Here is a 26,346-nt window from a genome sequence, read left to right as displayed (position 1 = left end):
AAATTCGACTGTATCTAAACGTTCTCGAGTCACTGTCCGGTTGAAAATTGTATGTTACCACCGAATGCGAGGACTGAAGCAGTTTTTCTGAAACCACGTGCACCATTCAAAGTGGCTGCCTTCAACGTTCGCACACTTATGCAGGTTGGACAACAGATAGGGCTGGCTATGTCTTTGCAAAGTCTTAATATCGACGTTTGTTGTCTATCCGAGACCCGTATTCAGGACTCTGGTGAAGTACTACAAATTCGCTCTCCATCTGTTACTTCGAAAAGCTTGTTTTACGTGCGCTTATCCGGGGACCTTGTGGCATCTTCGTCTGGTCTTGCTGGCGTTGGTGTCGCACTAAGCGCTAGAGCTGAGGCAGCACTGGTCGATTGGATCCCCATTAACAGTCGGTTATGTGCTGTTAGGTTAGAAGGTTTCATCAAATTGAGAAGAAATCGGTGTGAGAAACGATGTTTTTCGTCATCTCCGCCTATACCCCGACAGATCGCAGCCCGGATGCAATCAAGGATGAGTTTTATCACCAGTTATCTGTTCTTCTCCAGAAAGTGCGTTCGACAGATATTGTAGTACTAGCCGGAGACTTGAATGCTCAGGTCGGGCGTCTAGGCACAGAAGAGAGTCGTTTAGGTGATCGATGGGGACTCGTTGGTCGCAGAACAGATAACGGGGACCGTCTACTGCAACTTTGCACAGACCACAACCTGTTTCTGGCTAGCACTAACTTTCGGCACAGTCATCGCCGATGTGCCACCTGGCGTCCTCCCTCTGCATCCCAAGCCTGGACTCAGATTGATCACATTGCGATCAGCTACCGCTGGCGTGGTTGTGTACAAGCTTGCCGCTCCTTTTGGAGTACCTATCTGGACTCTGATCATGCCTTGGTCTGCGCCAATCTTGCCTTACTTTTCAGTGGACAACGAAGTGACCGCCATCAACGGATTGATATTAGCAAGTTGGTTGCAACTTCTGTTGCAAGTAAGTATCGATCCGAGCTAGCCTCTAGGCCCAGATGACTTACCTCCGGCTCTTTTTAAAGATGGTGGTGACTTTTTGACTGAGGAATTGACGACGTTGTTTACAAAGGTTTGGGAACTAGAGAGTGTACCAACGTCATGGAATGAGTCGATAGTTGTCCCTATCTTTAAAAAGGGTTCACGTCGTTCCTGTAACAACTATCGGGGAATAAATCTACTTCCGATTGCGTCCAAGCTATTGGCTTCCGTCATTCTTCGTAGGTTGTTCAAAACCCGAGAAAGATTGACTCGCGAGGAGCAGGCTGGGTTTCGTTCTGGTCGAGGATGTATTGATCATATCTTCACCCTCCGCCAAATGTTAGAACACCGCCATACTTATCAAAGGCCAACAATCGTAGTGTTTCTTGACATCAGGGCTGCCTTCGATTCGTTGGACAGGACTGTTCTCTGGGATTGTCTATTGAAGAAGGGTGTGCCTGAGAAGTTTATTAACATCCTAAAAGCCCTATATACTAACACCTCAGGCAGAGTGAGGGCATACAACCACATCTCTCCGTTGTTCCATTCGAGCAGTGGGGTTAGACAGGGTTGCCCAATCTCACCATTCCTCTTCAACTTTGCCATCGACGACATTCTGGAAACAGCTCTGATGAATGTAAGTAATAGCGATGTGGATCTGTTGCCCGGAGAAAGACTTCTCGACCTTGCGTATGCGGACGATATTGTCTTATTGTGCGATAATGCCCAAGGCATGCAATCCGCACTTAATCAGTTGGCAATCAGTGTCCGTAGGTATGGTATGTGCTTTGCACCTTCGAAGTGCAAAGTAATTCTACAAGACTGGTAGGATTCTAATCCTATACTCACCCTGGATGGTGAGCAGATAGAAGTAGTCGAGAAGTTCGTGTATCTGGGTAGCTGCATAAGTGCTGGTGAGGGTGTGAGTGATGAGATCAATGCACGTATAGTGAAAGCCAGAGCGGCTTATGCCAATCTGGGCCACCATTGGCGCCTTCGTGATGTCAGTCTGGCTGTAAAAGGTCGAATCTACAACGCGTCGGTGAGAGCAGTTCTGCTCTATGCTTGTGAAACCTGGGCTCTCCGAGTTGAGGACGTTAGACGACTCTCTGTGTTCGACCATCGTTGTCTCCGAAGGATTGCTGACATCCAGTGGCAACACCATGTTAGTAATGCAGAGGTTCGGCATCGTGTGTTCGGGCACAGAGATGATAATGCAATCGATGTCACCATCTTGAAACACCGACTTCGATGGCTTGAACATGTTCTACGAGTGTCGTCCCAGAGAATTCCACGTCGGGCATTATTTGCCGACGCTGGTTTTGGTTGTAAAAAGTGGAGAGGTGGTAAGCTCATGAAATGGTGTTGTGGTATGAAAGAAAGCTGCAAAGGGCTGGCTTCTGTCGGTCCTTCACGACTCCCTGGTTGGGGTCTGAGAGATGGTGCTACACAGTGGCTAGAGACGTTATCAGATATGGCTCAGAATAGAAGCCAGTGGCGATCCTGCTGTAACCTTCTTTTACTTTCTTCATAAAAAGTGGTTGTGTCTCCCTTACCTGAAAGATTTCTTCTGGTTGTACCTTTTCGTTCCCTCGTTACTACCACACTACCTTACACCAATCTCTTTGTTATTGTTCTCTTTTTCTTTTGCGCTCCTTAGTTTTTTTTCTATTTCTCTTCGAATTTTCATTGTTTTGTGTGGCGCATATATATTGGCGCTCTCTTGTAGCAATATTCATGTGTGTTCATCATTCTTCAAATAAGTATTCTAGGACCCGAACATCAAAGTTTCACTATGTTAGCTCATGACTGCAACGGTACAAGTGTTGAGGATTTCATATTTAACTCAAATACTCCGTGAACTATTTCAGAGATGAAGATATCCTTGAAGAATTGTCAGTCATATTATATTAGGCAGTATTTTCGTTGTTATAATTTATTTTTAAATTTGTATCGCTTGGTGTAAAATAAAATCAAGCTTTATGTCTAGGTCAAATAAATCATATTTCGGAAGAAACACCGTATTATGTTGATTCAATGTTGTATCTCACATTAGTACATTTAGGCAACTATATGTTTAACGAATATTCATATCTATCTGTTCTTTCCAACTAATCACCCACTGCAAATATATTTGATCAATTTTCAGAAATAGAAAATAAGGTATTTATCATAGTATTTTAATGAAATCAAACAGCGCGAAGAATATTTTCTGGAAATGATGAAAGCGATGTTGACGCTTCAGTTCAGTTCTGAATTTCATGATTTATATACTCAAGTCAATCTTAAAATTGTCGATTTATCGTTATTTTTCTATGAAAAGAAACAAAACAAAATTTAAATGTCGTTTAGAATACAACAACAATTCTAAAATGTTGTCGGATGACAATTCATCACTTACAGTTCTTGATTTTCAAATTCAGTGAGTGACCTATTTCCATTCAAACCAGATTTCAGAATAAATTTCTGTCACAATATTTGAGCACATGTGTGTTATTTAACAATTAAAAAATTCAATCAATATGAAACGGATGTGAGAAGTGAGATGAATTGTACAGGAAATTTTGAAATTAAATCACTGTATTAGTTAGACAATTTCAAATGGGTTCGAGAAATTGATAAATTAGGGGAAATGGAGTAAAAGAGGTTTCGGAAATGATTATATGGGAAAGCAGTTCCCTTGTTGAGTGAAAAGTTATGTTAACGAAATCCAGACGTCTATGAAAGATAGACACATCGATGGTACCATTTTAAACCTGACATAGAAAAAAAGTACAGAATTATTCTAAATGTTATTGCTCGCGAAATTAATTTCCATATTGTAATGGTCGATAGGTGGGAATCACTAGTAATACTGAAGTTGTTTTCAATTTCAGAGACAGTTTGTAGTGATTAACCGTTAGCCTTAGCGCCTTCTGGTATGATATTTTTGCAACCATGAAAATTGAGTTGTTTTCGATTGAATTGGTTTTTGGTGTTATTACTCAACGAAATAGTGCCAAAAACAATTAGCATTTGGCTTTGGACAAGTGTTTTTGGGATGTTAGCACTCACCATAAAATGTATCAGAAGCATTGAAGGATATGAAGTTCTCTCTCCCTCTAGCTGTATATATATATACAAAAATCATAGAATGAAAGCATATCGTTCTAGTTACAAAGAGACAAGACGGTAGTTGAAACTCTTTCGAAAACCAACGTACCACTGTATATTATGAAAAACATAGAATAAGGAGCATAATACATAACAAAAATGTCTTCGTTCAAATTAATCTACAGATCCAATCACAATAAAATAATCAGGAGTGAAATATGCTCCTACTACATACAAGATATTAGTATAATACAAATAATGGGAGCTAAAATATAAATAATTTACCAGTGGGCGCATAAAAACATATTGAATTCAATACAATTAGCCCCTTTGATAAATTTCGATAATGCAATGAGAGGATGAAAGTTATCAGAATTATGTAATATATTTGCGTAATACATTTCGAACAATCTGATCACACATATATACTTAATAAGATATTCTTATATGAAAAATAACATGTCAACGACTTACCTTTAACCTGTCTAGTTGACCTTTTATTTCTTTTATATATAAATGTTCTTAACAAGTATACGTGTGATCAGATTGCTCGAAATGTATTACGCAAATATATTACATAATTCAAATAACTTCCATCTTCTCATTGCACTATCAAAATATTGAATTCAATATCAACAAATATTAAATTCAAAAATAAATGAGTGCCCAATATGATGAGGCTTTATTGAGAACCGACAATCTATCTATACAACTTTGCATGTATATATAACGCGATTTCGTATATTCTGATTATTTCAAAAACACTTCTAACCTACTCATTAACATTCATTCAACTCTTTGTGACCTGTTATTCATATAATTAGTTAAAATCAATAGATTTTCCTAAATAACACTAAATTTTGTTATAACACAAGGTGTAAACAAAATTTCTTTTGGACGCTTCATGTTAAGGTCAGGTTTACTAATAAAACGTTGACTATTGACTTTTTTAAAAACATAACCACTAAAAATACAAATCAATTTCGAAACTAGAGGAGAGTTAGTCGATGAATTATTTAACTAGAAATATCGCAATGTTAAAGTAAAACATCACTTGAAACACTCATGCAACGCTGTTCGAGAGAATTGATTAAAGAGACAAAACAAATCAAAAAGCTTAATTTGTACTAAGAAAATGTACATTTCTAGAGGTATTATATCCTAAAACCGATCAGATTGCAACTACTTAGATTTTACACAGTAACGGAATACTGATAATGATTATTCAGGTGAAAGTGACTAGTTGTTACACTTTTCTTTCCGATTGGTTTATCTTTTGAAATTAGGTGATTGAGTATGTTTGATTGCAAATCAAAATGCTCATCCGACTGCACATTATTTTTTGATTTGTGAATCTACATTGTGTAGGCCTTTAGAAAAATACAGTCGTTTTCAATAATATATTGGACATCGTGAAATGCAAGACCAGATTGTTAGCTACGCCAATGTTCACCAGTGCACAACAAAAAGATGTTACTTGAAATTTCCTGTCAGTTGAGCACTATTACTTGTGAATTAGTTTTATATGAATGGCAATCAAGTTACTGATGATAAACGGGATTCCAGACATCTAAGAGACAGATCAAAGTGGATATTTCGAGTTCCATCTTCCACATTCTAGTCAAAATTCCAACAACTACTTATCGATATGTGTATATTGAAAATTTTCGTTACCAGTTGAAGGCTATACAAACGTATATATTACTGATGCTTGACGAAAGTGTGTATGGAACAATCTTCCAGTGTGTTATTTGGAGCCTTGTCTATTAATACAGAACTCAACAATTTGACCAAGATTATAAACAGTGCATGTATTCTCTTACTATTCTTTCAGGTTATTTATTGTGAAGTGAACGTTCTTTTTAGAATTTCAGTCCGAAATTAGGCTTTTAATTTTTAGAGTAAATATTCCAACACTTTCTTCTTACGTTTGAACTTCTTATTGAGATTTAGTACGTAGACTACTATTTGCATGTATAAATTGGTTTTTGTAGATTCACATGGTGTAATTTCTGAAGGATATCTACTAAGTCATTTCATTTATCTATATTTTGGATTTAGCTAATTTGTCTTTAATTTTTGTTTGTAAGGAACTCACGTAAATAGTGTATTTTTCTGAATATTCATTGGTTAACCTTACTAGAGCAATAACAACGAGCGTAACAGAATAGCGTGAATCCATTTATGTCTATTCAACAACATGAGATTTATTCCATTGTTGAAATCTTTTTATATGCATAAGATTTTCTTACTGAAAAATATTATTTGTTAAGGAATCCTAGTTGCTTACTTCTCTTTGAAAGTTTCACGACCAATTATTCTGCTGAAAGAAAATAACACCTCCAGAATCATTCTTAAGGTCTATAAATCTCTATCATATCAAAATGGCCTGACTGGTAACTCAGAAATAACTTCACTAGTGTACTTGAATATAATTCACATATATATCATAATCGTAGTGCACGGACAATCAGATGGGGTAGCCGAGTATGTATAGATTAATGCAAAATTACACAGTGCTTTCATAAAATACGAAAACCATACATCAAATACTTTATTGTCACATATTCCATCAATTGTCTCTTACAAACGTCATCATTCCTTCATTCCTGTTATTACAGTTCCTCCCTGTTTACATTCCTATTCTCTTCAACACGATCTTCTTAACTTTCTGCTGCTAAACATTCTATAAGAAAGAAAGATTAGTTCAGCGAAGAGTTCTCTTTTCGGCGAATTCATTTTCAAAGCTGTACAATCGCAAATATATATACTTATTTTTACAGGGTGATAATAATACTGATAATAAACTTGTGATATACATGGTGACAGTGAGGTTAAATAAACAAAGGTATTAGAAAAAAATTTTTAAAAACAAGGAAAGTTTGATAGTTAATGGCTTAGATATTCATCGGGTAAGAGTAGCTCAGCATGATAAAATAACATAAAATGTTGAAACAGAGATGAAATGTGATCGGAATGATCGTTGAAATAAAAACAAACCGGTTGGGGGTACAAGATTTGAAGGGAAGATGGAAGGTGAAGCAGGTGGCTGTAAAAGAACAAGAGTAATGAGAAAGAGAAAAATTTTAATACATTAAGACCATGGTAAAAGAAGAGGTTGTACCAGTCTCTTTTGTACACATAATTCTGGTTTTTCAAAATGTATGACTATTGCCTCGGCAATGCAAAGAAGATGTAGTCTAATTGTCTTAGGAAGGCTTCTACTTACCTTGTAGATGACTTTGAACGCAGAGTCTGTCTTGATTGAGTGACCTGTGTTCACAAGGTGTTCGATTATAGAACTTCTTATTGAGCCGCTGCCTCCTCTTCTTAGCCACGCCGGACAATGTTCTTGAATTCTTTTGGATAAAGTACGCATCGAACGACCTATATACCTAGCTCCACAAGAGCAGGTAAATTGCTAAACATTCTACTTCTGGTTCGTGTTACATACTGCTTATATCGACATACATAAAAAGCACACACCACATAACAAGTAAAACGTGAAAATAATCTCGAAAATGGCACTGATTGAGCAGTTTGATTTATCTTTTCATCTAATGTCACAAATACAGCAAAATATGTGAACTTATATTCAAACTTGGTTTCGTAGCTGATTTTTCAAAACTTTGTTATTCATACAAGTTTGACAAAAATATATTACTTTTCTATAGTTTTTTTCAGCTTGACTAACAATCAACTACTATCTATTTTTGATATTACATATAGTTTTTTTTCTGTTTTATTTCTGATAACTCAGTCAAACATTAATCAGTATAAAAATGTAAGCACATCAAAAGTTTAAACTAAGATGTTTTAGAAAAAATAAAAAAGTGAAAACACAAAAATTAATGTTCTTTAAATGTTACTAGAAAATAGACACAAACGACATTTACAATTTAGAGCAAATACTCATTCTAAAAAGAAAACAGAATTTAATACAATTCATTTGATGAAGTAATGTATTTATTAAGTGAATTCATGAGTCGATTAAAGCTAGAACACCATGGAAAATTTGGTGGTTGTGCAAGTAATTGCTAAAATCAGTTAACCCATTTACCTGTGATAAAAATACGCTATTCGCACAGAAGAAAGCCTGATAAACATTGTTATATTTTATGTTAAGCATATTAGATAGAGTTGAATTTGAGTTAATTTGGTCAAGAATAATAAATTATGGAGCTGAGTGAATATTTATAAGAGTCTTTAATTTGGACCTGTGTAGAAAAAGCAAAGGTTTTGGGTAAATTCACATCCCAACTGCAAGATAACGTATTTTAAACGTCGAACTAATATTAAACACCATCAATCTTGTTCAAATTTCTTCCACAATCCAACGTTGATATTTTTAAACATAGGAAATACTGAATACTAATTGTTTGCAATAAATTAACAAGTTAATGCTCGGCGATATTACAATCAATCGACTTATATTTGACCAATCGATTTTTCAATGTTTCCGATCGAATTGCCAATTACAAGTTTTGGCTGCTTATGCTGATAATGTTAATCTATCAAAGAAAAATCCTACAACTACACAAGTGACAGAAACAAATCCATGGAGCATTAAGTCTTATCTGATGATCATGGAAACAGATCTTTTCGCAATGCTCCTGTTGCTATGGCATACAATGAAGATCTTTAAAATTGAACAGTAACTACCTTTTTATCAATGGAACTAACGGTAAAATATAAACGTAAACAATTACAACATATTTTTTTAACTAAACAGCATTTACAGATTGTCTAATTTGTTTTAAAAAAATTATGAATCCAGAAATTAGACGTTGAGAAAAATGGAACAGCATTTTGTGTAAAATATACAAAATCTAAAATAATAGTTGGAAAACATTATGGAAACTGGACAAAATGAAAGTAGAAGTAGGAAAAGTCATTGAGTAAAAAAATCATGGGGAATTCGGTGAACGATGTGATCTTCGTATACGGAGTATTCTGTGACCTAAATGACGGAAAATATTAAAAGTATGAAGCTCTAATTAAATGTAGGACTAGTTTAAGAAACAAAAACAAAATCATTTATTTAACCTGAAGAAAGAGTTTATTCAATGCTTAGATATCAAATGAAAAAGAACTTCGAATGGACTGTTCAAATCTTTCTATAGAATACGTAAAGTCCTAAAAAATAATTAACACAATATAATAGTAAGACTATGAATTTGTTGGTAAAGTTACAGTCGCAAAGTGAGAAGTTCAGAACCAAACAAAAGCATACTATATCCAACATCTATAGTTCGAATTACGAAATCCCCAGTCAAAAACATCAAAGGCAAACAACCCTTTCTACATGCATACGAAAAGTGCCTTTTCAATCAAGAAACAGTTGACTGGGGACAACATAAAACTTTAAAGTTAGAAACTCAGATTTCGGAAATACTAACCATACTTATGAAAGGTCAGGGCTTTAAAATAATCGATTATTCACAAACAGACAAATAATTTCATACAATTGGTTCTCTTTATGAATTTAAATGGAGCAAGAACAAACATTGATGCAGAATAGTATGAATTCAAAATATTTCGAAGTCTCTCGTCGGCTGTTTACAAACCAAAAATGTGATAGAATTTTTTACATTGAGATAGTGTGAAACAATTGACATAAATGAGTGTAAATAACGGGATTACAATGATAACTATATATATAGGCAATTTCATCTCCTTTGAAAAATATTCATCACAAAAACACTTGGAGTGGTCTATATCTCAATTACCATAACTTCTGCTCAATGAGTTACAAAAAGGGTATTTTACGAACCCTTTTTGACTGCGCTCGCAAAATTTATTCAAAGGAATGCCTTGACGACGAAATTACTCTCATCACTAATGTTCTACCTGAAAATGCATACCCGTTGAAATTCATCCAGAAATATGCAAAAACCAATCCTCAGACGAAGTACGATGGAGTAGAAAAGAGAACTTGCTTCTTACATTTACGTTTCAAAGGAGATGAAATTGCCGGATTAATTAATCACAGATTAAATTCTGCATTGAAAGTGGCCTACCCAGCAGCGAAACTTACGACAGTATGGCAAACGAACTGCTCACTTAAACAAACTAAAATCGACAAGTCCTCTTTTATTAGTAGCTCCAACTGCATTTATCAATTCACATGTACGTGCCAAAGCACATACATTGGAAAAACTGAGAGAAGAGTGCGTGTTCGCATTTCTGAGCATGTTCCGAAGAACTTGATGCTACGAGGGACCAAAGCTCTAAACAGTGCAATAGCTCGGCATTTACTTGACACCGGGCATACTGCCGACATTTTGCATGCTTTTAAAATTATCAATAGACAAAGAAGCGCGACTACTCTTCGTTTCGCTGAAGCGATTGCGATAAAAAAACTTAAACCGGATTTATGCATTCAAAAAGAGACTTGAGTAAAATTATCACTACCCTGGTAACCCCCTTTTTTGTGTGTGTTTTGGTTATTTGGGTTATTTTATTCATTTATTTATTTTAAAATATTTATTCTCCTCCCCTATTACATAATTCTTAAACCACATTGTTATTCACACATTTCCACCACCTGATCCTCTTAAATTATCTTAACTTTTCAAATTCTATTTAATTATTATTACGTAACCTATCTTATGATTATTCAGTTCCATTATTCTCTCTAATTATCACACAATTTATGAACTTCACTAAACTATTATACCACCCAACCTGAATTAACCCTTTTTTGACCTCTGACCTGATTCTAGCATATATATATATAGTTATTATTGTAACCCAGTTATTTACACTCATCTATGTCAATTGTTTCACACTATCTCAATGTAAAAATTCTATCACATTTTTGGTTTGTAAGCAGCTGACGAGAAACCTCGAAATAATGTGAATTCATACTATTCTGCATCAATATTTGTTCTTGCATTATTTAAAGACAAAAATAACTTAGTGGTCCGCATACACATATATGAAAAGAAATTAATCAAGTTCCGAACTTAGTATCAACAACGAGAAAACTTAAACCCTTACACAATTATACACCTTTACTGCATACCAAAAATAATTCAAAATGAAAATATAGGTTTAAGATTTTAGATACTTTAACAAATGTGTTAAGCAATTTTATGAGTTAAAATCATGATAACTATATGAGTTTAGTATTAGATTGTAGATAAGATCTAAAAGAATTTAACTTACAGCACAAATAATCGGAATGTGCTGAATCTTCTCACCCATTTATGGAGTGATCGACACCCAGTAAAACAGGCCATTGTAAGCAGGGTAAGACTCCAGTAGCGTATAATTCGCATTCCAGTAACCATCTGTTTTAAAGCGACTTGATGCATCCTTCAAAAGTTCGTTACTGTGTAAAAAAGTACACATAAAAAAACAATAGGGAAAATGCCCTATGACTGCAGTTACAAAGATCATGATACTCCTAGAAAAGTACTCGGAATAAGTCGAAAATTGGTGGTTTAAGTATATGTTTTTAAAGAATATATTATTTATTAAAGTCTCAGTAGGTGGATAATGTGACTAACATGCGGTAGTTGTGGTGCGAAGATGGTACATAATTATTAGAATGGATACGTATTTGTCAAAGTTTAAGCTTTATACAACAAATCTACTTTGCAGGGCCAATAGCTAAGTACACAAAATTCATAACGGCAGTCATTTGATTCGATTTTATAAACGTTTATGAAACAGTATGTGAAACGTATCGTAATGATTACAATAAACACCGTTCATGGATGGAAAACAGATTTCTCAGATTATTGCCTGGTAAAAATTGTAAGTGTGGCTTGTTTGTGAATTACCAATGCTGATTTACTAACTTAGATTTTACACGATTAGTTGAAATTGTTCACAATCACATTCTAATAGACCTTCATAAAATAAATATTGATGTAATGTAATGATATTAAAATCCTAAATAATAAGACAAGGCACTCCACAGTTACAGAAGTAATAAATCAGACAATGAACATTAGATGCCTAAGAGGGAAAGATTTACTTTACAAAAACCTGCTTTCATTTTGTAAACTTACTACCTATTTAGTAAGTTATCTCGTAATCCAATTGGGTGATAGGAAGAAATATACATATCTAGACTCAGGCAAAGGTGCAGTACTTTATAGATAATGGAATTAAGCATCTATTCAGCATATACAGGTACAGTACAGAGAACTTATTATCTGGCTACATGAAATCTTTTTGACAGTATTTAAGGTATGGGTACCAAAAAAATTAGGTAATAAGTTAGTGGTCATTACCTTTAAAGACGTAGCAGTAGCATAAGTGAGATAACGTGAAGAGATACAAAGTTCACTTTCTGTTCACAATGTTTTTCGTTAATTTAAAATATGTCGCTGGGAATTGTAGTTAGTAACTAAAACACCTGCGTATCATTACTCACTAGGCTACCCGCTTAGCCACAGTATAAACATGAAAGGTGATCTCTAAATGGAGAATGGAAGTACAGTTTTCATGACGAATTTTTATATTTGATAACATTTCATTTTGCCAGAAAACATACTGTTTTTATAGAATCCGTCCACTGGAGCCTTGTGTGGTGATCCTATTATATGCAGCGACTGAGTTTCAAAAAAGTCCTGTTGACATAATTGTTCTTTAATTCGATCAAATATAACGTGCACAAAAGCCATCCATTTCATTCCACTAGTTGATGAGTCCAGTGATGCCTGAGATTACAAGCACGTTTACAAATTTGAAAGCATATGTGATTATATCTATCCAGCTTATCAGTAAGTCGACAATAATAACAAAACCGTAAAACCAAAGAATATCACCGAGTGTAAAACACATAAATGAAAACTACTTATTTGCACAAAAATGTTAGACATTTGACGAAATTATTTTTCTACATTAGCATAAGGATTCAAATAATCGAATAAGACCCTTGAAATTTGAGTATTCCATCAAAAAAGGATATTTTCACACGAATAGAATGAGAGGTAAAAATGTAATTTTGAAATTCACAACGGATATTCTATGTTGAACCCCTACAATATTACACAGTGAATAGTCCTGCTTATGAATATTAGATTTGTTTCAATTTTTCAGTACATTTTAAAACAGTAAAGTTTACCGTTACTCCACAATGATATAATGAATAGCAGGAACCGGTTACCAAAATAAGACTCTTTACAAGTTACCAATTTCATTCTATTTAAAATGCCCTACGTAATAAACCAGAATAAACGATCACCAGCTACAATCAAAGGAATCGGTGAATAACCAATGAGAATCCACAAAATTAACTGCGGAAAACACAAAAGCGATGGGTTGTAGTCACTAATTATACAGAGGTTAGTGTGCCGAAAAACATTTGGCATTCAGGTTGGCCGTATTTAACTACTTTTATCGAACTTCCATCGCAGAAACACTAACCAACGCACTATTTAGTTAGCACCAAATGTTAGCATTTAAAATATGAAGTATATTATGTGTAGTTTATAATTTTCTGTGACGAATAATCAGATGATATCAGACTTTCGAGCAGGATATTGCCAATATACAGAGAGTTCTGTAATAATAGTGATTCAGGTATTAATTCAACTGAAAATGGACCTGATATTGGGAAGATAAATGGTCTTTTCGAAATGACTTGTGGGGCCACTTAGTAGGTCACATAGCTGGGGAGCAGTTACTAAATATAGTCGTCGTTGTCAGCTATAATCTATCAATAGTCTGAAACACTTAGTTGGTCGATCTACAAACACTGCCACACGAAGAAATAAAATAGACTGGTTTATACATGAATATGATAGGTATTCGATGATAAATTCAATTACTTCTAAATACTCATTTGGGACTAATATTACTATCAATACTGTGCGATACTTAATAAATTATTTTAAATATCTTAGATGAAAAACAACAATGAGCAAGTGTATATTACAAAAACGAATTCTTAAGTCTGAGGATTGGGAAAGACATACCGTTTAGGATTGACCGGATTATTTGGGTCTTTCTTATGACTAATCATTCTGTAACGAGCGATTTCTTCAGGGTAACGCATAACGCTGTAATTATGATAGACTACTCTAGCGTATAAGTCGTCATCTTCTCCACCCCATCCAAAATACATATTTGAAAATCCCCCAACCTTTTCAAACTGTTTCTTGGTGAACGCCACAGCTCCGCCGAAAATCGTAAGATAAGGAAGACTAAAAAATAATAAATTCATGTGAATAAAGTTATTTAGCAAAATTTTTGGGTAGCTTTATTGAGAAAAAACAAACACACCACGCATAAACATGTTTGATTCTTGTTTGTCATGAAAAGGCATCCGTGTAGTCAATAACTAGATATATTCCAGTTACCCCCAAATTATGACAGTAGCAAAATAGATCACAATTTTCCTAACTCTTGGAAATTAGAAGTTTCAGGATTTGGTTACAAAATACGAAAAGACTCTACAACGTTGATTCAGTTCTCTGTAATGACTGTTGTCTACCATAATGCAGTTGCTTCGAAGTAATAGAGTAGTTTATATAGTCACTAAAATTGATACCGCATTGACAAGGTAATATGGTGCATCGATAAATCTATGTATAGAATTTAAGTCCAGTGGTAGACCGTCTGGTTCTTGTGTTTTTTTTTTAGAAATATACGTATTTCAACTTATTAAATTAATTTACACTTCGTTTTTAAGGAATCACTACTTTTATGCTTGTTCATACTATCATTTTTATACATGCTGGATGGTCCTTATTGATAGATTATTATTTATGCTAAAATAATGGTCGACAGAACTTACAAGTGTGAATCTGAGTTGAAGTATTGGAATCTATCCATGAATGCATTTACAATATGAAGCTCACAGCTGAAATATAGATGGTTGGTGAACTGCATTCTAGTTAGGGTCTTAAACAAGTGGGTCCCAAAAATTCACCATAACTAGGTAGAAAGCTGATAATTCCTTGAACAAAGTCTAACGATGTAAAAGTTATATAAATACCAAGTTTATTTGGAAGTTGGTTAGAAATATAAACTGTCCTAATTCATACGATATGACTTCCTCGACTAAAGTATTGAATCAACTTTCTTATTTATTGAAGAATGTTACCAACTGGACAAATTCAAAATTTAAAAGTCTAGGAGTTTAAATATAAGCACTGACCGGTAGTTAAACTTGTCCACAGCAACAGATAGGTGTCTCGGTTGGTTGGCACAACGATATGAATTTCGATCGTCTTCAGGCAATAAATCCACATCATGAAATATGAAGCAGTCAAAATTTGTAACCCGTTTCGACTCGATAAACCCAACATTCAGAAGGAGGGCACGATTGAAATGAGTTTCACCGTCCTAAACATGTATTTATAAGTAGAAAATGAAGACTTTAGCAATACTACAACCTTGGTTATTTCATGATTAATCTCCACAATAGAATCACATACGTAAACAGCCTAGAGTGAAAAATGGTAGTCTTTATTGTTGCTTCGCTTGAATACCCAAAAACGTCTATTGGGAGTGAGGTGAACCATAAATAAAGAAACTCCATTATTGTTTGAACGCTAAATAAGGAAGATGCTGTTGATTCAAATACTGCTACAACACTCTGTTGGTAAGAAATTGATTTTGTTGCAATCTATAATCATTCATGTCAAACAAATGACCTAGTATATATTAAAACTCTGCCTTCAGTAACAATGTACTATTTTAGTGCATGTTTCGTAAATACCACGGACGTCAATCAATAGGATTAACCTATCAACACAGTTTAGGGTTAGTGAAAGTAATATTGTTGTAACGGGTGTGACTGCAGGTTTTTGATAAGCAGCGTTATTTATCGATCGCTTCTGTGACAGTGACACGTAATACACGTAAGGGACGACCTAGTGCCCTGATTGGTCTCGCTTCCCTGTCTAGCCCCAGCCAGTTGAGTCAAGAACGCAAGTCACAGCCTCTGAGTTATGAATCATTGTATTTCAAACATACTCTATTTATATACCAAGCAAACAAACCACATCGTACCATATAATAGGAAACAACATTTGTACAATATTTAACAAGTGAAGTAAACATCGACCAATAAGAAATGTACATTTAAGGTCCAAGGCCACCGTAGACTTAACACAATAATTATTGGTATATTTTTCCAACTATCCTAACAAATATATTACTATACCTATTAACAGCCATAGAGCACAATGTCTTTACGAAAAAAACCCACAATCCTGTGGGAACAGAAAATGGACCGTAACCCAAGAAAAAGAACATAAGATGAGAATTTACCAAACACAACACGAAAACATCTTTATTACCGGAACCTTAAATATGGGTGTTGAGAATGATCATCTTGCATTTTCTCATCAATTTTACTGTACATTTACAGAAACTATGGTCCAACCGATGTCAAAACCCACTTTTGGAGCAAGAAGCACAAATTTTCCAGGTTCATGGCTTGGTAGTTACTCCTGAGTGTTAACCACTAGGTAGTAAGTGTAATCCCTGCTCCAGATACTTCGATCTAGGCAACTGAGTATTACCATTAGACCTGACAGAAATGGCTTCAAGTACAAGGAAATGAACCCAAAGATAATAAATAACATTGGATGGACCTTGTAAATGCCCTTAAAATATGTAGTATACACACTAACCGTGACCTTTAGTGTGGAGTTCCAAATTGAGGCAATATATGAGCAAAATGATTCAAAATTACATTACCATGATAACAGTGGTTGAAAAATATAGTTGAAAGTTCTGAAAAGGGTTCAAAAGACAACTGAAATCATATCTAAAAATAATAACTAACTTGATTTATAACGAAAATGGTATACATAAGCAGTTGGTTACGCAGAAAAGCATGCATATGTCCTAAAAACATACGCAAATGAATATCACGATTTCGGTACGGGACAATAACAGCCAGCTTTTCAGTTGGATCACATACACTTGGACGCCACAATCCGACGTATTCCTCCAATGAATCGGTGTAATTGTGGGAACTAATAGATCCATTGTGGATCACCACAGGGTTTAAACTGGGTTGTGAATAGGTGCCACCTTTTGAAAGGATAATTTTACGTTGAGAGGGTGATGATGTATATTTCTCCATTAAGGAATCCCAAGTAGGCACATTAGTTTCGATTTTTAAACGCCCAACTAGTGATAACAAAAGGATGGATTGTTGTGAATCATGCAAAAAGCTGAGGTGACAAACAAATTAAAACGAAAACGTGACAAAGTAAACGCTCATTCCTTGTTAAATAACAGGGAACAACAATACTGACACTGATGGAGAGAACAACTAGATATTTTAAATAAACAATAAGATCAATCAAATTCAGCAAATAGTAGATAAATATAAACGATTTTTGGACACCTCACAGCCTCAGTTGAAACTCAGAAAATCATTAAATCGGACAGCAAGATCACATTGGGAGTATGTGATGCATAATGATACAAGACACTAGATACATATTTAAGTTGATAGACAACGCAAATCACTCTCAACTGAGTACTGAAAATATAGAGGGAGACGATCAAAACCGATAGTTAAAGCATACATGAAATTGATAGGATATTCTCTTTACCTTAAAGGATATTACATCTGGTACCGAATCCACTAGTTCGCCCAAGTGGGCAAAAGCCAGACAACGTAGAAACTTAAGAAAGTTTAACGGTTTAAGGTAGAATATACATAGATACGACAGAAAGGGATTCGATAGATAATAAAATTAATCGATGAAGACCAATAATTTGATTTTAATATTTGAGATTTGTTTCTTTCCCTCTAAATGGTGCCCCATTACTAGTCTGCTTCAACTTCTCAACTAATGATAAGGAATGAATTAATTGAGCACGTCAACCACTGAACTTATCATATGAGTTTCATTAGCTTTGGTATCTGACGAAATCTCAGAACGGATCCAAAGAGCTCCATTGGTGATTGCCACTTGATCCATAGACGATATGTTCGTTTATCTACCAAAGGGTGAAGATACTGTGCAGCAGTCCGCTCAATTCTACTTAATAGCTGTGAGATGTGACCTTTTAAACAGAGGATATTCGTAGGTTACCAGTATTTAGTCCTACATGTCTTCGAAGCATTGCTCATGTATATTGTGATGTTAGACACAAAGTAGTAAGCAAGGATGGCAAGTTGGTTAACTAGCTTGCAAATATTCGTCGACTGAGACAGTTGGAACATATATTATGTATGATTAGCCACCTTCTGCCACCATTTTGACGATGATTGGTGTAGGGGTAGGTTGGAAAAAAGCTAAGGACTGGTATCGAAGTGTGGGATCGGTCCACGAAGACATTAACTAATGAACTGAGTCTTACAGGTAGGTGCAGACTACTTGGTCAGGGTCCGCGTGATTATCATAACCAACTGTTAGAGAATTGAGTCCTATCTTTTTCTATCACCTCTAATATTGTTACTATTTATACCATAGCACACAGACATGCTGATGTAGTGACAACTTGAACCGATATACTCATGTGCCAGGTTTTACGTTCTGTATGATTGATGAACTGATGTTAGAGTTAATGTTTTCGCAGTCATAGTATATAAAGTTTCAAGCTCTCTAATAATGTAGTCAAGAGAGGTCAACAAACTTTAGCTATGATTAGAATACAACAATTCCAAACTTGTAAGCTTGCTGTAAAATAAAATATAAGGAAAATTAGGGTCAAACTTACTAGCATGAGGATTTTCTTTTGGACATTCTTGTTGTTGTGAAACAACCTAGAAAGTATAAAAACCTACTATAAGGACTTAGAACGTATTGGGATTTCGAACTGGAGTACTTTGTTAGCACTAACAAAATAACAATTCAAAGTCTAGTAAACCTTATGTGAAAGATAATTGTAATTACTTGAAAACCTGATGAAGCCAGTTTACTTAACTATCTCAAACATATGCTATTAATAAAGAAACATTACTACAACACGCATTAAAGCCAATCTACATTGGTAACTTCTGCTGCGTAAAAACTTACCGACCTAATTGATACAATTTTATGAAGTTTATATGTCAAGTTAGAAAGTACATTTACAAACACCAATACTTACAAAATTTCCCAAATCCGTCACATTATATGGGAGTTTACGCAAAAAGTTCGGGATATTTTGAGAACGGGAGATATGTACATATAAAAATATTGATCCCAGGAGGAATAAGAAAATTGAACAACCGAAGCAAATTCGTTGTGATATAAAAGTTTGCATCATTTTGAAGTACAAATTTACTCCATTACCACCAATGGCTTATGATTTCTTCACTAAAGATTCTGCTCCACTTTTATTCAAAATGAGATTTTGTTTTTGGTTCACAACGGGAATTCTTGAAGAATAAGGAATAATAAAAATACGAGAAAAAAAGTGGTATAATATATAAAATAATGTAACGCCACCGAGGTTAACAAAAAAGCTCTTTTGCATTTTTTGGTTAGCCAAAGAAAGAAAAATCTAGTTGGCAATAATATAATTAAGAACCACAGGATTGATATCATGGTTAGTCTAACAGGTACGTAAACACACACGTTGCAATAGTATCTCGGGTAGAAATCGTAAAAGGATGTGATACTTAATGATCCTTCTGAGCAAACAAAATTCCAACTGTAATATCTTCCTATTTTAGAAGTAGTCGAGAGAAACATAGTTCTTTCCTCGGATAACTGTTTTTTTTCTAAAATAAATATTTTGAAAAACGACATTCAAACCATGCATATTTTCCTTTGACTTATGTGGAAAAACTGAGGTTTCCAACCGGGTTATATTTTATAATCACCACCACTCGACCCCGCTCTATAACATATATTTATCTAAAGTCTCAAACCAAACGTGAAAAAATACCTAAAACTATGCAGTCATTTTATTATCTTAGGAGCTTAGACTGTAGAAATGACTAACGTTGCTCTCGATCTTGCTCAAATAATTGCTTCTTTTAGGACACTTGGGTGGTGGCTTAGTTTTAAAGGGATCTGACTTCGGGCCACTAAGTCCCACGTTGAGAGCATGCTCTACCTATCTCGGTTTGGGCGACCGAATAATATCATTAGCTCTTATACTTAATGTGGCTCGAACCCAAGAATCCGGTGAATGTGTTAAGTAATTCACGCCAGGATTAATTGAAAACACAATGTGTTTTGTCTGAGTGTGTATTTGGACCTACAAAAAGGATATAGGCTAAATAGATTAACAAAATGCTATTAGATTACCATATTACACTTAGTTGAAGGTTGAAAACTGTTGACAAGGACGTACCATTCATTCTACCTAACTGAGGATGAAAAAACAGAAAATATTGACTTTCATATTAACTGTTCACTGATCAGACTAGTGGCTTTCGTCAAGCTGAACCAACTAAATCATTGCTTGAGTAAACGATTCAACCAAATAAATGACCAGAGAACATAAAAAATTACTGGTCCACGACAGGCAATTAACAGTGAGATGAAGGTTATGTGGTATGAATGTAAAGAATGGTTAGCTTTAAGACGGCATATTTATTTGAATACATAAACTTATGATATCCCACATGACAAGAAACTAGTGCAGAAAGACATCCTACAAATTTTTAGAAGAGAATAACCTATCTAGTGAAACATATAAAGAAGAGGACATAAGACCTGATACAATATGTCACAAGTCGGATTCTCACGACATCAAAGGCTATACATAGTTTGTCAGTGAATTACAGAAGAATACCCACACTTCCCTATAAAGTTTAAGTTTGGGAAGGACAGGATGCCTGATGGCCTGTCTTAGTCCTGGCAATGGTGGTCTCTCAGTTGACCCAACTTTCTTTTGAAAGAATCGACGGATGAAGCCTCAACCAAGTGCCGAGGTAATGAGTTCCACTCGTTGATGATTCGATGGGAAAGCCGATAGTCAGCTGACAAGTAATTTGTTCTTGGCTTGTGAAGTTTTTTGGAGTGTCCTGGTAAATTGTCTGTTTTGGAAGACAAGAAAAATGAGGGCATATCAGGTGCAAATTTGGCACTAAGTAATTTGAAAACTGTAATCAAGTCGCCTCTAGTTCTGCGATATGACAACGGGAAAAGGTTCAGCTTGGCCAGGCGAGCTTCAGAAGGAAGTTTCGCTATTCCGGGAATCAGCTTAGTTGCCGTTCTCTGAACCTTTTCCAGAAGCTCACTGTCTTTTTTAAGCAGGGGCGAGCCGCATGTATGCAGTACTCAAGTTTAAAACGTACGAACACTGTATATAAAGTCAAAAACGTCTTAGCGTCGACATGACTAAAAGCCCGATGTGTTGACTGTAAAGTTCTGAAACCTTTGGCGGCTATTGCACGGAAGTGTGCAGTAGTCTTTCAGTCTTGGCTAACGATGACTCCTAAGTCATTGTGTGTCTGGACAACCGGTAGTTCAGTGTTATTCATCGTGTGTGTATCTGTACCTTGGTGACCGATATGCATCACAATACACTTGGATGTATTTATCGGCAACTACCAGGTTTGAGACCATTCAGAAAATTTCTCCAGGTCATTTTGGAGTTCTAAGCTATATTTCTTACTTCATATCGCTCTCCATATCTTGACATGATCAGCACTTAGCAAGGCTGATGATGATGGTAGACGAGGAAGGTCATTTGCATACAAGAGGAATAACACGGGCCCCAAAACTGTACCCTGGGGCACTCCACTAACCACAGTTCCCCAGCTAGATAACTTTGAGTTCACCCGAACTCTTTGTTAACGCCCAACTAAGAAGTCTTTTATCCACATAAATAGATTGCCTCCAATCCCGACATTTCTTAACTTATATAACAGCCGGTTGTGCGGAACCTTGTCAAAAGCTTTGCTGAAATCAATGAAGGCTGCGTCTACAGGTAGCTTTTGGTCCTTAAGAGCGCACCAGTTTTCACGAGCCATTACTAAGCTAGTGAGACAAGAATAAATTATTCTGAAATCGCGCTGCTTCTCCGAAAGGATCCGGTTTTCATTGAGGTACTAAAACAGCTCCTTCCGAATACTCTTTTCTATGATTTTAACAACCACACTAGTTAGGCTAACGGGTCGGTAATTCTCAGGTTTATGTTTCGTACCTGTTTTGAAGACAGGACTTACTATGGCGTTTTTCCAGTCTTTGGGTAAACGACCCTGCGTTACGGATAGGTTAAAGCATATACTTAAAGGGTTCGCAACGAAGTTAGATAATTCCTTCAGCAGCCTAGGATGTAATTCATCGGGCCCCGTGGATTTACCTATGTCAAACTTATTTAGTAGACCAAAGACATCGAGTTCTTTAATGGTCACGCTATCCAGTGTATGTGTGGGGGATCTGTACGCGCTGATGGGAAGGGTGCTTCTATGGTGTATACATTGCTGAAGTAGTTTGAGAACACTTGAGCCTTACCAAAGTCGTCCTTCACTAGTGACGCGGCAGTACTGTTTCCCCATAGAGCAGGAATATTTCCTCTTCTCTTTGTCCTTTGGTTTATATAAGAATACAAGCGTTTAGGACATTCTATGGATTCCTTAACAATGTTTTCTTCGTACAACTTTCTAGACTTACGGAGAGTCGAGGCACAGGTCATATAAAAACAGAATTAAAAGGAGAGACATTCTGTTTACTGTAATTGAGTGTTAATAAATTTTCTCAGCTAATTAAATGAAAGATATCCTGGTCAACAAGGGCAATTGATATTTTCCACGTAGCATAGCATGAAGCAGTTTTCATGACGGTGCTTCATTTTAATCGCCAGCCAGTGAGTGAAAATTATGACGTAAAAATAATGGGAAGTTAAATTAACGCATATTAAATAGTCACAATGATCTGGATGTCTAAAACCAACCACAGACATCCAAACAGGGGAGAACAAGAACTGACTAAAGCACAAATACGTATAAACGATTAAAACGCCAAGACAATTCCCAAAGCCCATAAATACATTTGTCCTCTAGCACTGTACAGCCTTTTTTCACGTTTTTTACTAGAAATATGTTGACTTAAAGCTTATCACTAAAATCCAATTTGGTCAGATAGTTTTAGTAGATAATAGGATTTAGACAAGATTTAACTCAAATCATAACTTCACAGAGAGGGGTTAAAAATTAAATGTAACTAACAGTGGGAATCACTGACTATTTCGACCTAAATATACCTTAGCAAATGTACATAGGCAGTAACGGAGGAAATTTTCAACCGGAGGCACATAAATACTTAGCAAGGGCAACCAACATTCAATACCATTGTACAATTTATGGTCTAATGATTCAGATTCAGATTTGTGTAGTAAAGACAGAAGGCCTACAGCTTTTGTTATTCTTTTTAGTATACCTCTGTGAGTGCCCAATCTTTTCTGAATGAGTCAACTGTTTATGCAGACACCACTGCTTTGGGCAATAGGTCCCAAGAATTGATGACCAGTATGCCACGGGTATTTTATTCTCTCTAGGCTTTTCTACTCTCCTGCTATGTTCTCAAAGATGTACCGATTTAGTGGGGAGAAAAAGAGGGGATATATCAGGTCCCAAATCATTTCTTGGTATTCTACACATCAAAATTAGATAAACTCTTGATCTGCGATAGGACAGAGCAGTTTCAGTTTCAGTTTGGAGAGGACAGGAGGCTCGATCACCTGTGGTAGTCCTCGTTATGACGGTCTCTCAGTTAATTCAACTTTCTTTTGAAAGAGTCGATGGATGGAGCCTTAACCACGTGCCGAGGTAATGAATTCCACTCGTTGGTGATTCGATGGAAAAGTCGTTAGTCAGCTGACAAGTAATTTGTTCTTGGCTTGTGAACTTTTTGGAGTGTCCTAGTAAATTCTCTGTTTCGGGACACAAGAAAAGTGGGGGTGAAAATTTATCACTCAGCAACATGAAAACTGTAATCAAGTCGCCTCTAGTTCTGCGATATGACAACGGGAAAAGGTTCAGCTTGGCCAGGCGAGCTTCAGAAGGAAGTTTCGCTATTCCGGGAATCAGCTTAGTTGCCGTTCTCTGAACCTTTTCCAGAAGCTCACTGTCTTTTTTAAGCAGGGGCGAGCCGCATGTATGCAGTACTCAAGTTTAAAACGTACGAACACTGTATATAAAGTCAAAAACGTCTTAGCGTCGACATGACTAAAAGCCCGATGTGTTGACTGTAAAGTTCTGAAACCTTTGGCGGCTATTGCACGGAAGTGTGCAGTAGTCTTTCAGTCTTGGCTAACGATGACTCCTAAGTCATTGTGTGTCTGGACAACCGGTAGTTCAGTGTTATTCATCGTGTGTGTATCTGTACCTTGGTGACCGATATGCATCACAATACACTTGGATGTATTTATCGGCAACTACCAGGTTTGAGACCATTCAGAAAATTTCTCCAGGTCATTTTGGAGTTCTAAGCTATATTTCTTACTTCATATCGCTCTCCATATCTTGACATGATCAGCACTTAGCAAGGCTGATGATGATGGTAGACGAGGAAGGTCATTTGCATACAAGAGGAATAACACGGGCCCCAAAACTGTACCCTGGGGCACTCCACTAACCACAGTTCCCCAGCTAGATAACTTTGAGTTCACCCGAACTCTTTGTTAACGCCCAACTAAGAAGTCTTTTATCCACATAAATAGATTGCCTCCAATCCCGACATTTCTTAACTTATATAACAGCCGGTTGTGCGGAACCTTGTCAAAAGCTTTGCTGAAATCAATGAAGGCTGCGTCTACAGGTAGCTTTTGGTCCTTAAGAGCGCACCAGTTTTCACGAGCCATTACTAAGCTAGTGAGACAAGAATAAATTATTCTGAAATCGCGCTGCTTCTCCGAAAGGATCCGGTTTTCATTGAGGTACTAAAACAGCTCCTTCCGAATACTCTTTTCTATGATTTTAACAACCACACTAGTTAGGCTAACGGGTCGGTAATTCTCAGGTTTATGTTTCGTACCTGTTTTGAAGACAGGACTTACTATGGCGTTTTTCCAGTCTTTGGGTAAACGACCCTGCGTTACGGATAGGTTAAAGCATATACTTAAAGGGTTCGCAACGAAGTTAGATAATTCCTTCAGCAGCCTAGGATGTAATTCATCGGGCCCCGTGGATTTACCTATGTCAAACTTATTTAGTAGACCAAAGACATCGAGTTCTTTAATGGTCACGCTATCCAGTGTATGTGTGGGGGATCTGTACGCGCTGATGGGAAGGGTGCTTCTATGGTGTATACATTGCTGAAGTAGTTCGAGAACACTTGAGCCTTACCAAAGTCGTCCTTCACTAGTGACGCGGCAGTACTGTTTCCCCATAGAGCAGGAATATTTCCTCTTCTCTTTGTCCTTTGGTTTATATAAGAATACAAGCGTTTAGGACATTCTATGGATTCCTTAACAATGTTTTCTTCGTACAACTTTCTAGACTTACGGAGAGTCGAGGCACAGGTCATATAAAAACAGAATTAAAAGGAGAGACATTCTGTTTACTGTAATTGAGTGTTAATAAATTTTCTCAGCTAATTAAATGAAAGATATCCTGGTCAACAAGGGCAATTGATATTTTCCACGTAGCATAGCATGAAGCAGTTTTCATGACGGTGCTTCATTTTAATCGCCAGCCAGTGAGTGAAAATTATGACGTAAAAATAATGGGAAGTTAAATTAACGCATATTAAATAGTCACAATGATCTGGATGTCTAAAACCAACCACAGACATCCAAACAGGGGAGAACAAGAACTGACTAAAGCACAAATACGTATAAACGATTAAAACGCCAAGACAATTCCCAAAGCCCATAAATACATTTGTCCTCTAGCACTGTACAGCCTTTTTTCACGTTTTTTACTAGAAATATGTTGACTTAAAGCTTATCACTAAAATCCAATTTGGTCAGATAGTTTTAGTAGATAATAGGATTTAGACAAGATTTAACTCAAATCATAACTTCACAGAGAGGGGTTAAAAATTAAATGTAACTAACAGTGGGAATCACTGACTATTTCGACCTAAATATACCTTAGCAAATGTACATAGGCAGTAACGGAGGAAATTTTCAACCGGAGGCACATAAATACTTAGCAAGGGCAACCAACATTCAATACCATTGTACAATTTATGGTCTAATGATTCAGATTCAGATTTGTGTAGTAAAGACAGAAGGCCTACAGCTTTTGTTATTCTTTTTAGTATACCTCTGTGAGTGCCCAATCTTTTCTGAATGAGTCAACTGTTTATGCAGACACCACTGCTTTGGGCAATAGGTCCCAAGAATTGATGACCAGTATGCCACGGGTATTTTATTCTCTCTAGGCTTTTCTACTCTCCTGCTATGTTCTCAAAGATGTACCGATTTAGTGGGG

General features: G+C 36.0%; 1 protein-coding gene across 1 annotated transcript; it reads right to left on the bottom strand.

Moving 5' to 3' along the window:
• Nucleotides 1-6,481: 6,481 nt before the first annotated feature.
• B4GALT3_4 (Beta-1,4-galactosyltransferase 3) lies at nucleotides 6,482-26,061 on the bottom strand. The gene is made up of 8 exons (XM_051211209.1): nucleotides 26,003-26,061; nucleotides 19,119-21,000; nucleotides 18,747-18,792; nucleotides 16,852-17,201; nucleotides 15,214-15,401; nucleotides 14,030-14,257; nucleotides 11,265-11,430; nucleotides 6,482-9,054 (listed from the first exon to the last, which is right to left on the bottom strand). Exons 2-7 carry the CDS (start codon nucleotides 19,275-19,277, stop codon nucleotides 11,304-11,306), a joined length of 1,098 nt encoding a protein of 365 aa, XP_051071247.1. The 5' UTR covers nucleotides 19,278-21,000; nucleotides 26,003-26,061; the 3' UTR covers nucleotides 6,482-9,054; nucleotides 11,265-11,303.
• Nucleotides 26,062-26,346: the final 285 nt, after the last annotated feature.

The sequence above is a fragment of the Schistosoma haematobium genome, chromosome ZW (genome assembly GCF_000699445.3).
Source record: "Schistosoma haematobium chromosome ZW, whole genome shotgun sequence".
In the NCBI taxonomy this organism is placed as follows: domain Eukaryota; kingdom Metazoa; phylum Platyhelminthes; class Trematoda; order Strigeidida; family Schistosomatidae; genus Schistosoma; species Schistosoma haematobium.
Note: the sequence above shows the minus strand (reverse complement) of the source record. Positions and strands in the feature narration are given on the sequence as shown.

What these genes read in the sequence shown, in the direction of transcription:
- B4GALT3_4 (XM_051211209.1), bottom strand. Translation starts at nt 19,277, where the DNA reads ATGATGCAAACTTTTATATCACAACGAATTTGCTTCGGTTGTTCAATT. An exon ending in TGACGGATTTGGGAAATTTT is followed by an intron (nt 18,793 to 19,118) that starts GTAAGTATTGGT and finishes TATACTTTCTAG; the next exon opens with GTTGTTTCACAACAACAAGA. An exon ending in CCATTTTCGTTATAAATCAA is followed by an intron (nt 15,402 to 16,851) that starts GTTAGTTATTAT and finishes ATACATGTTTAG; the next exon opens with GACGGTGAAACTCATTTCAA.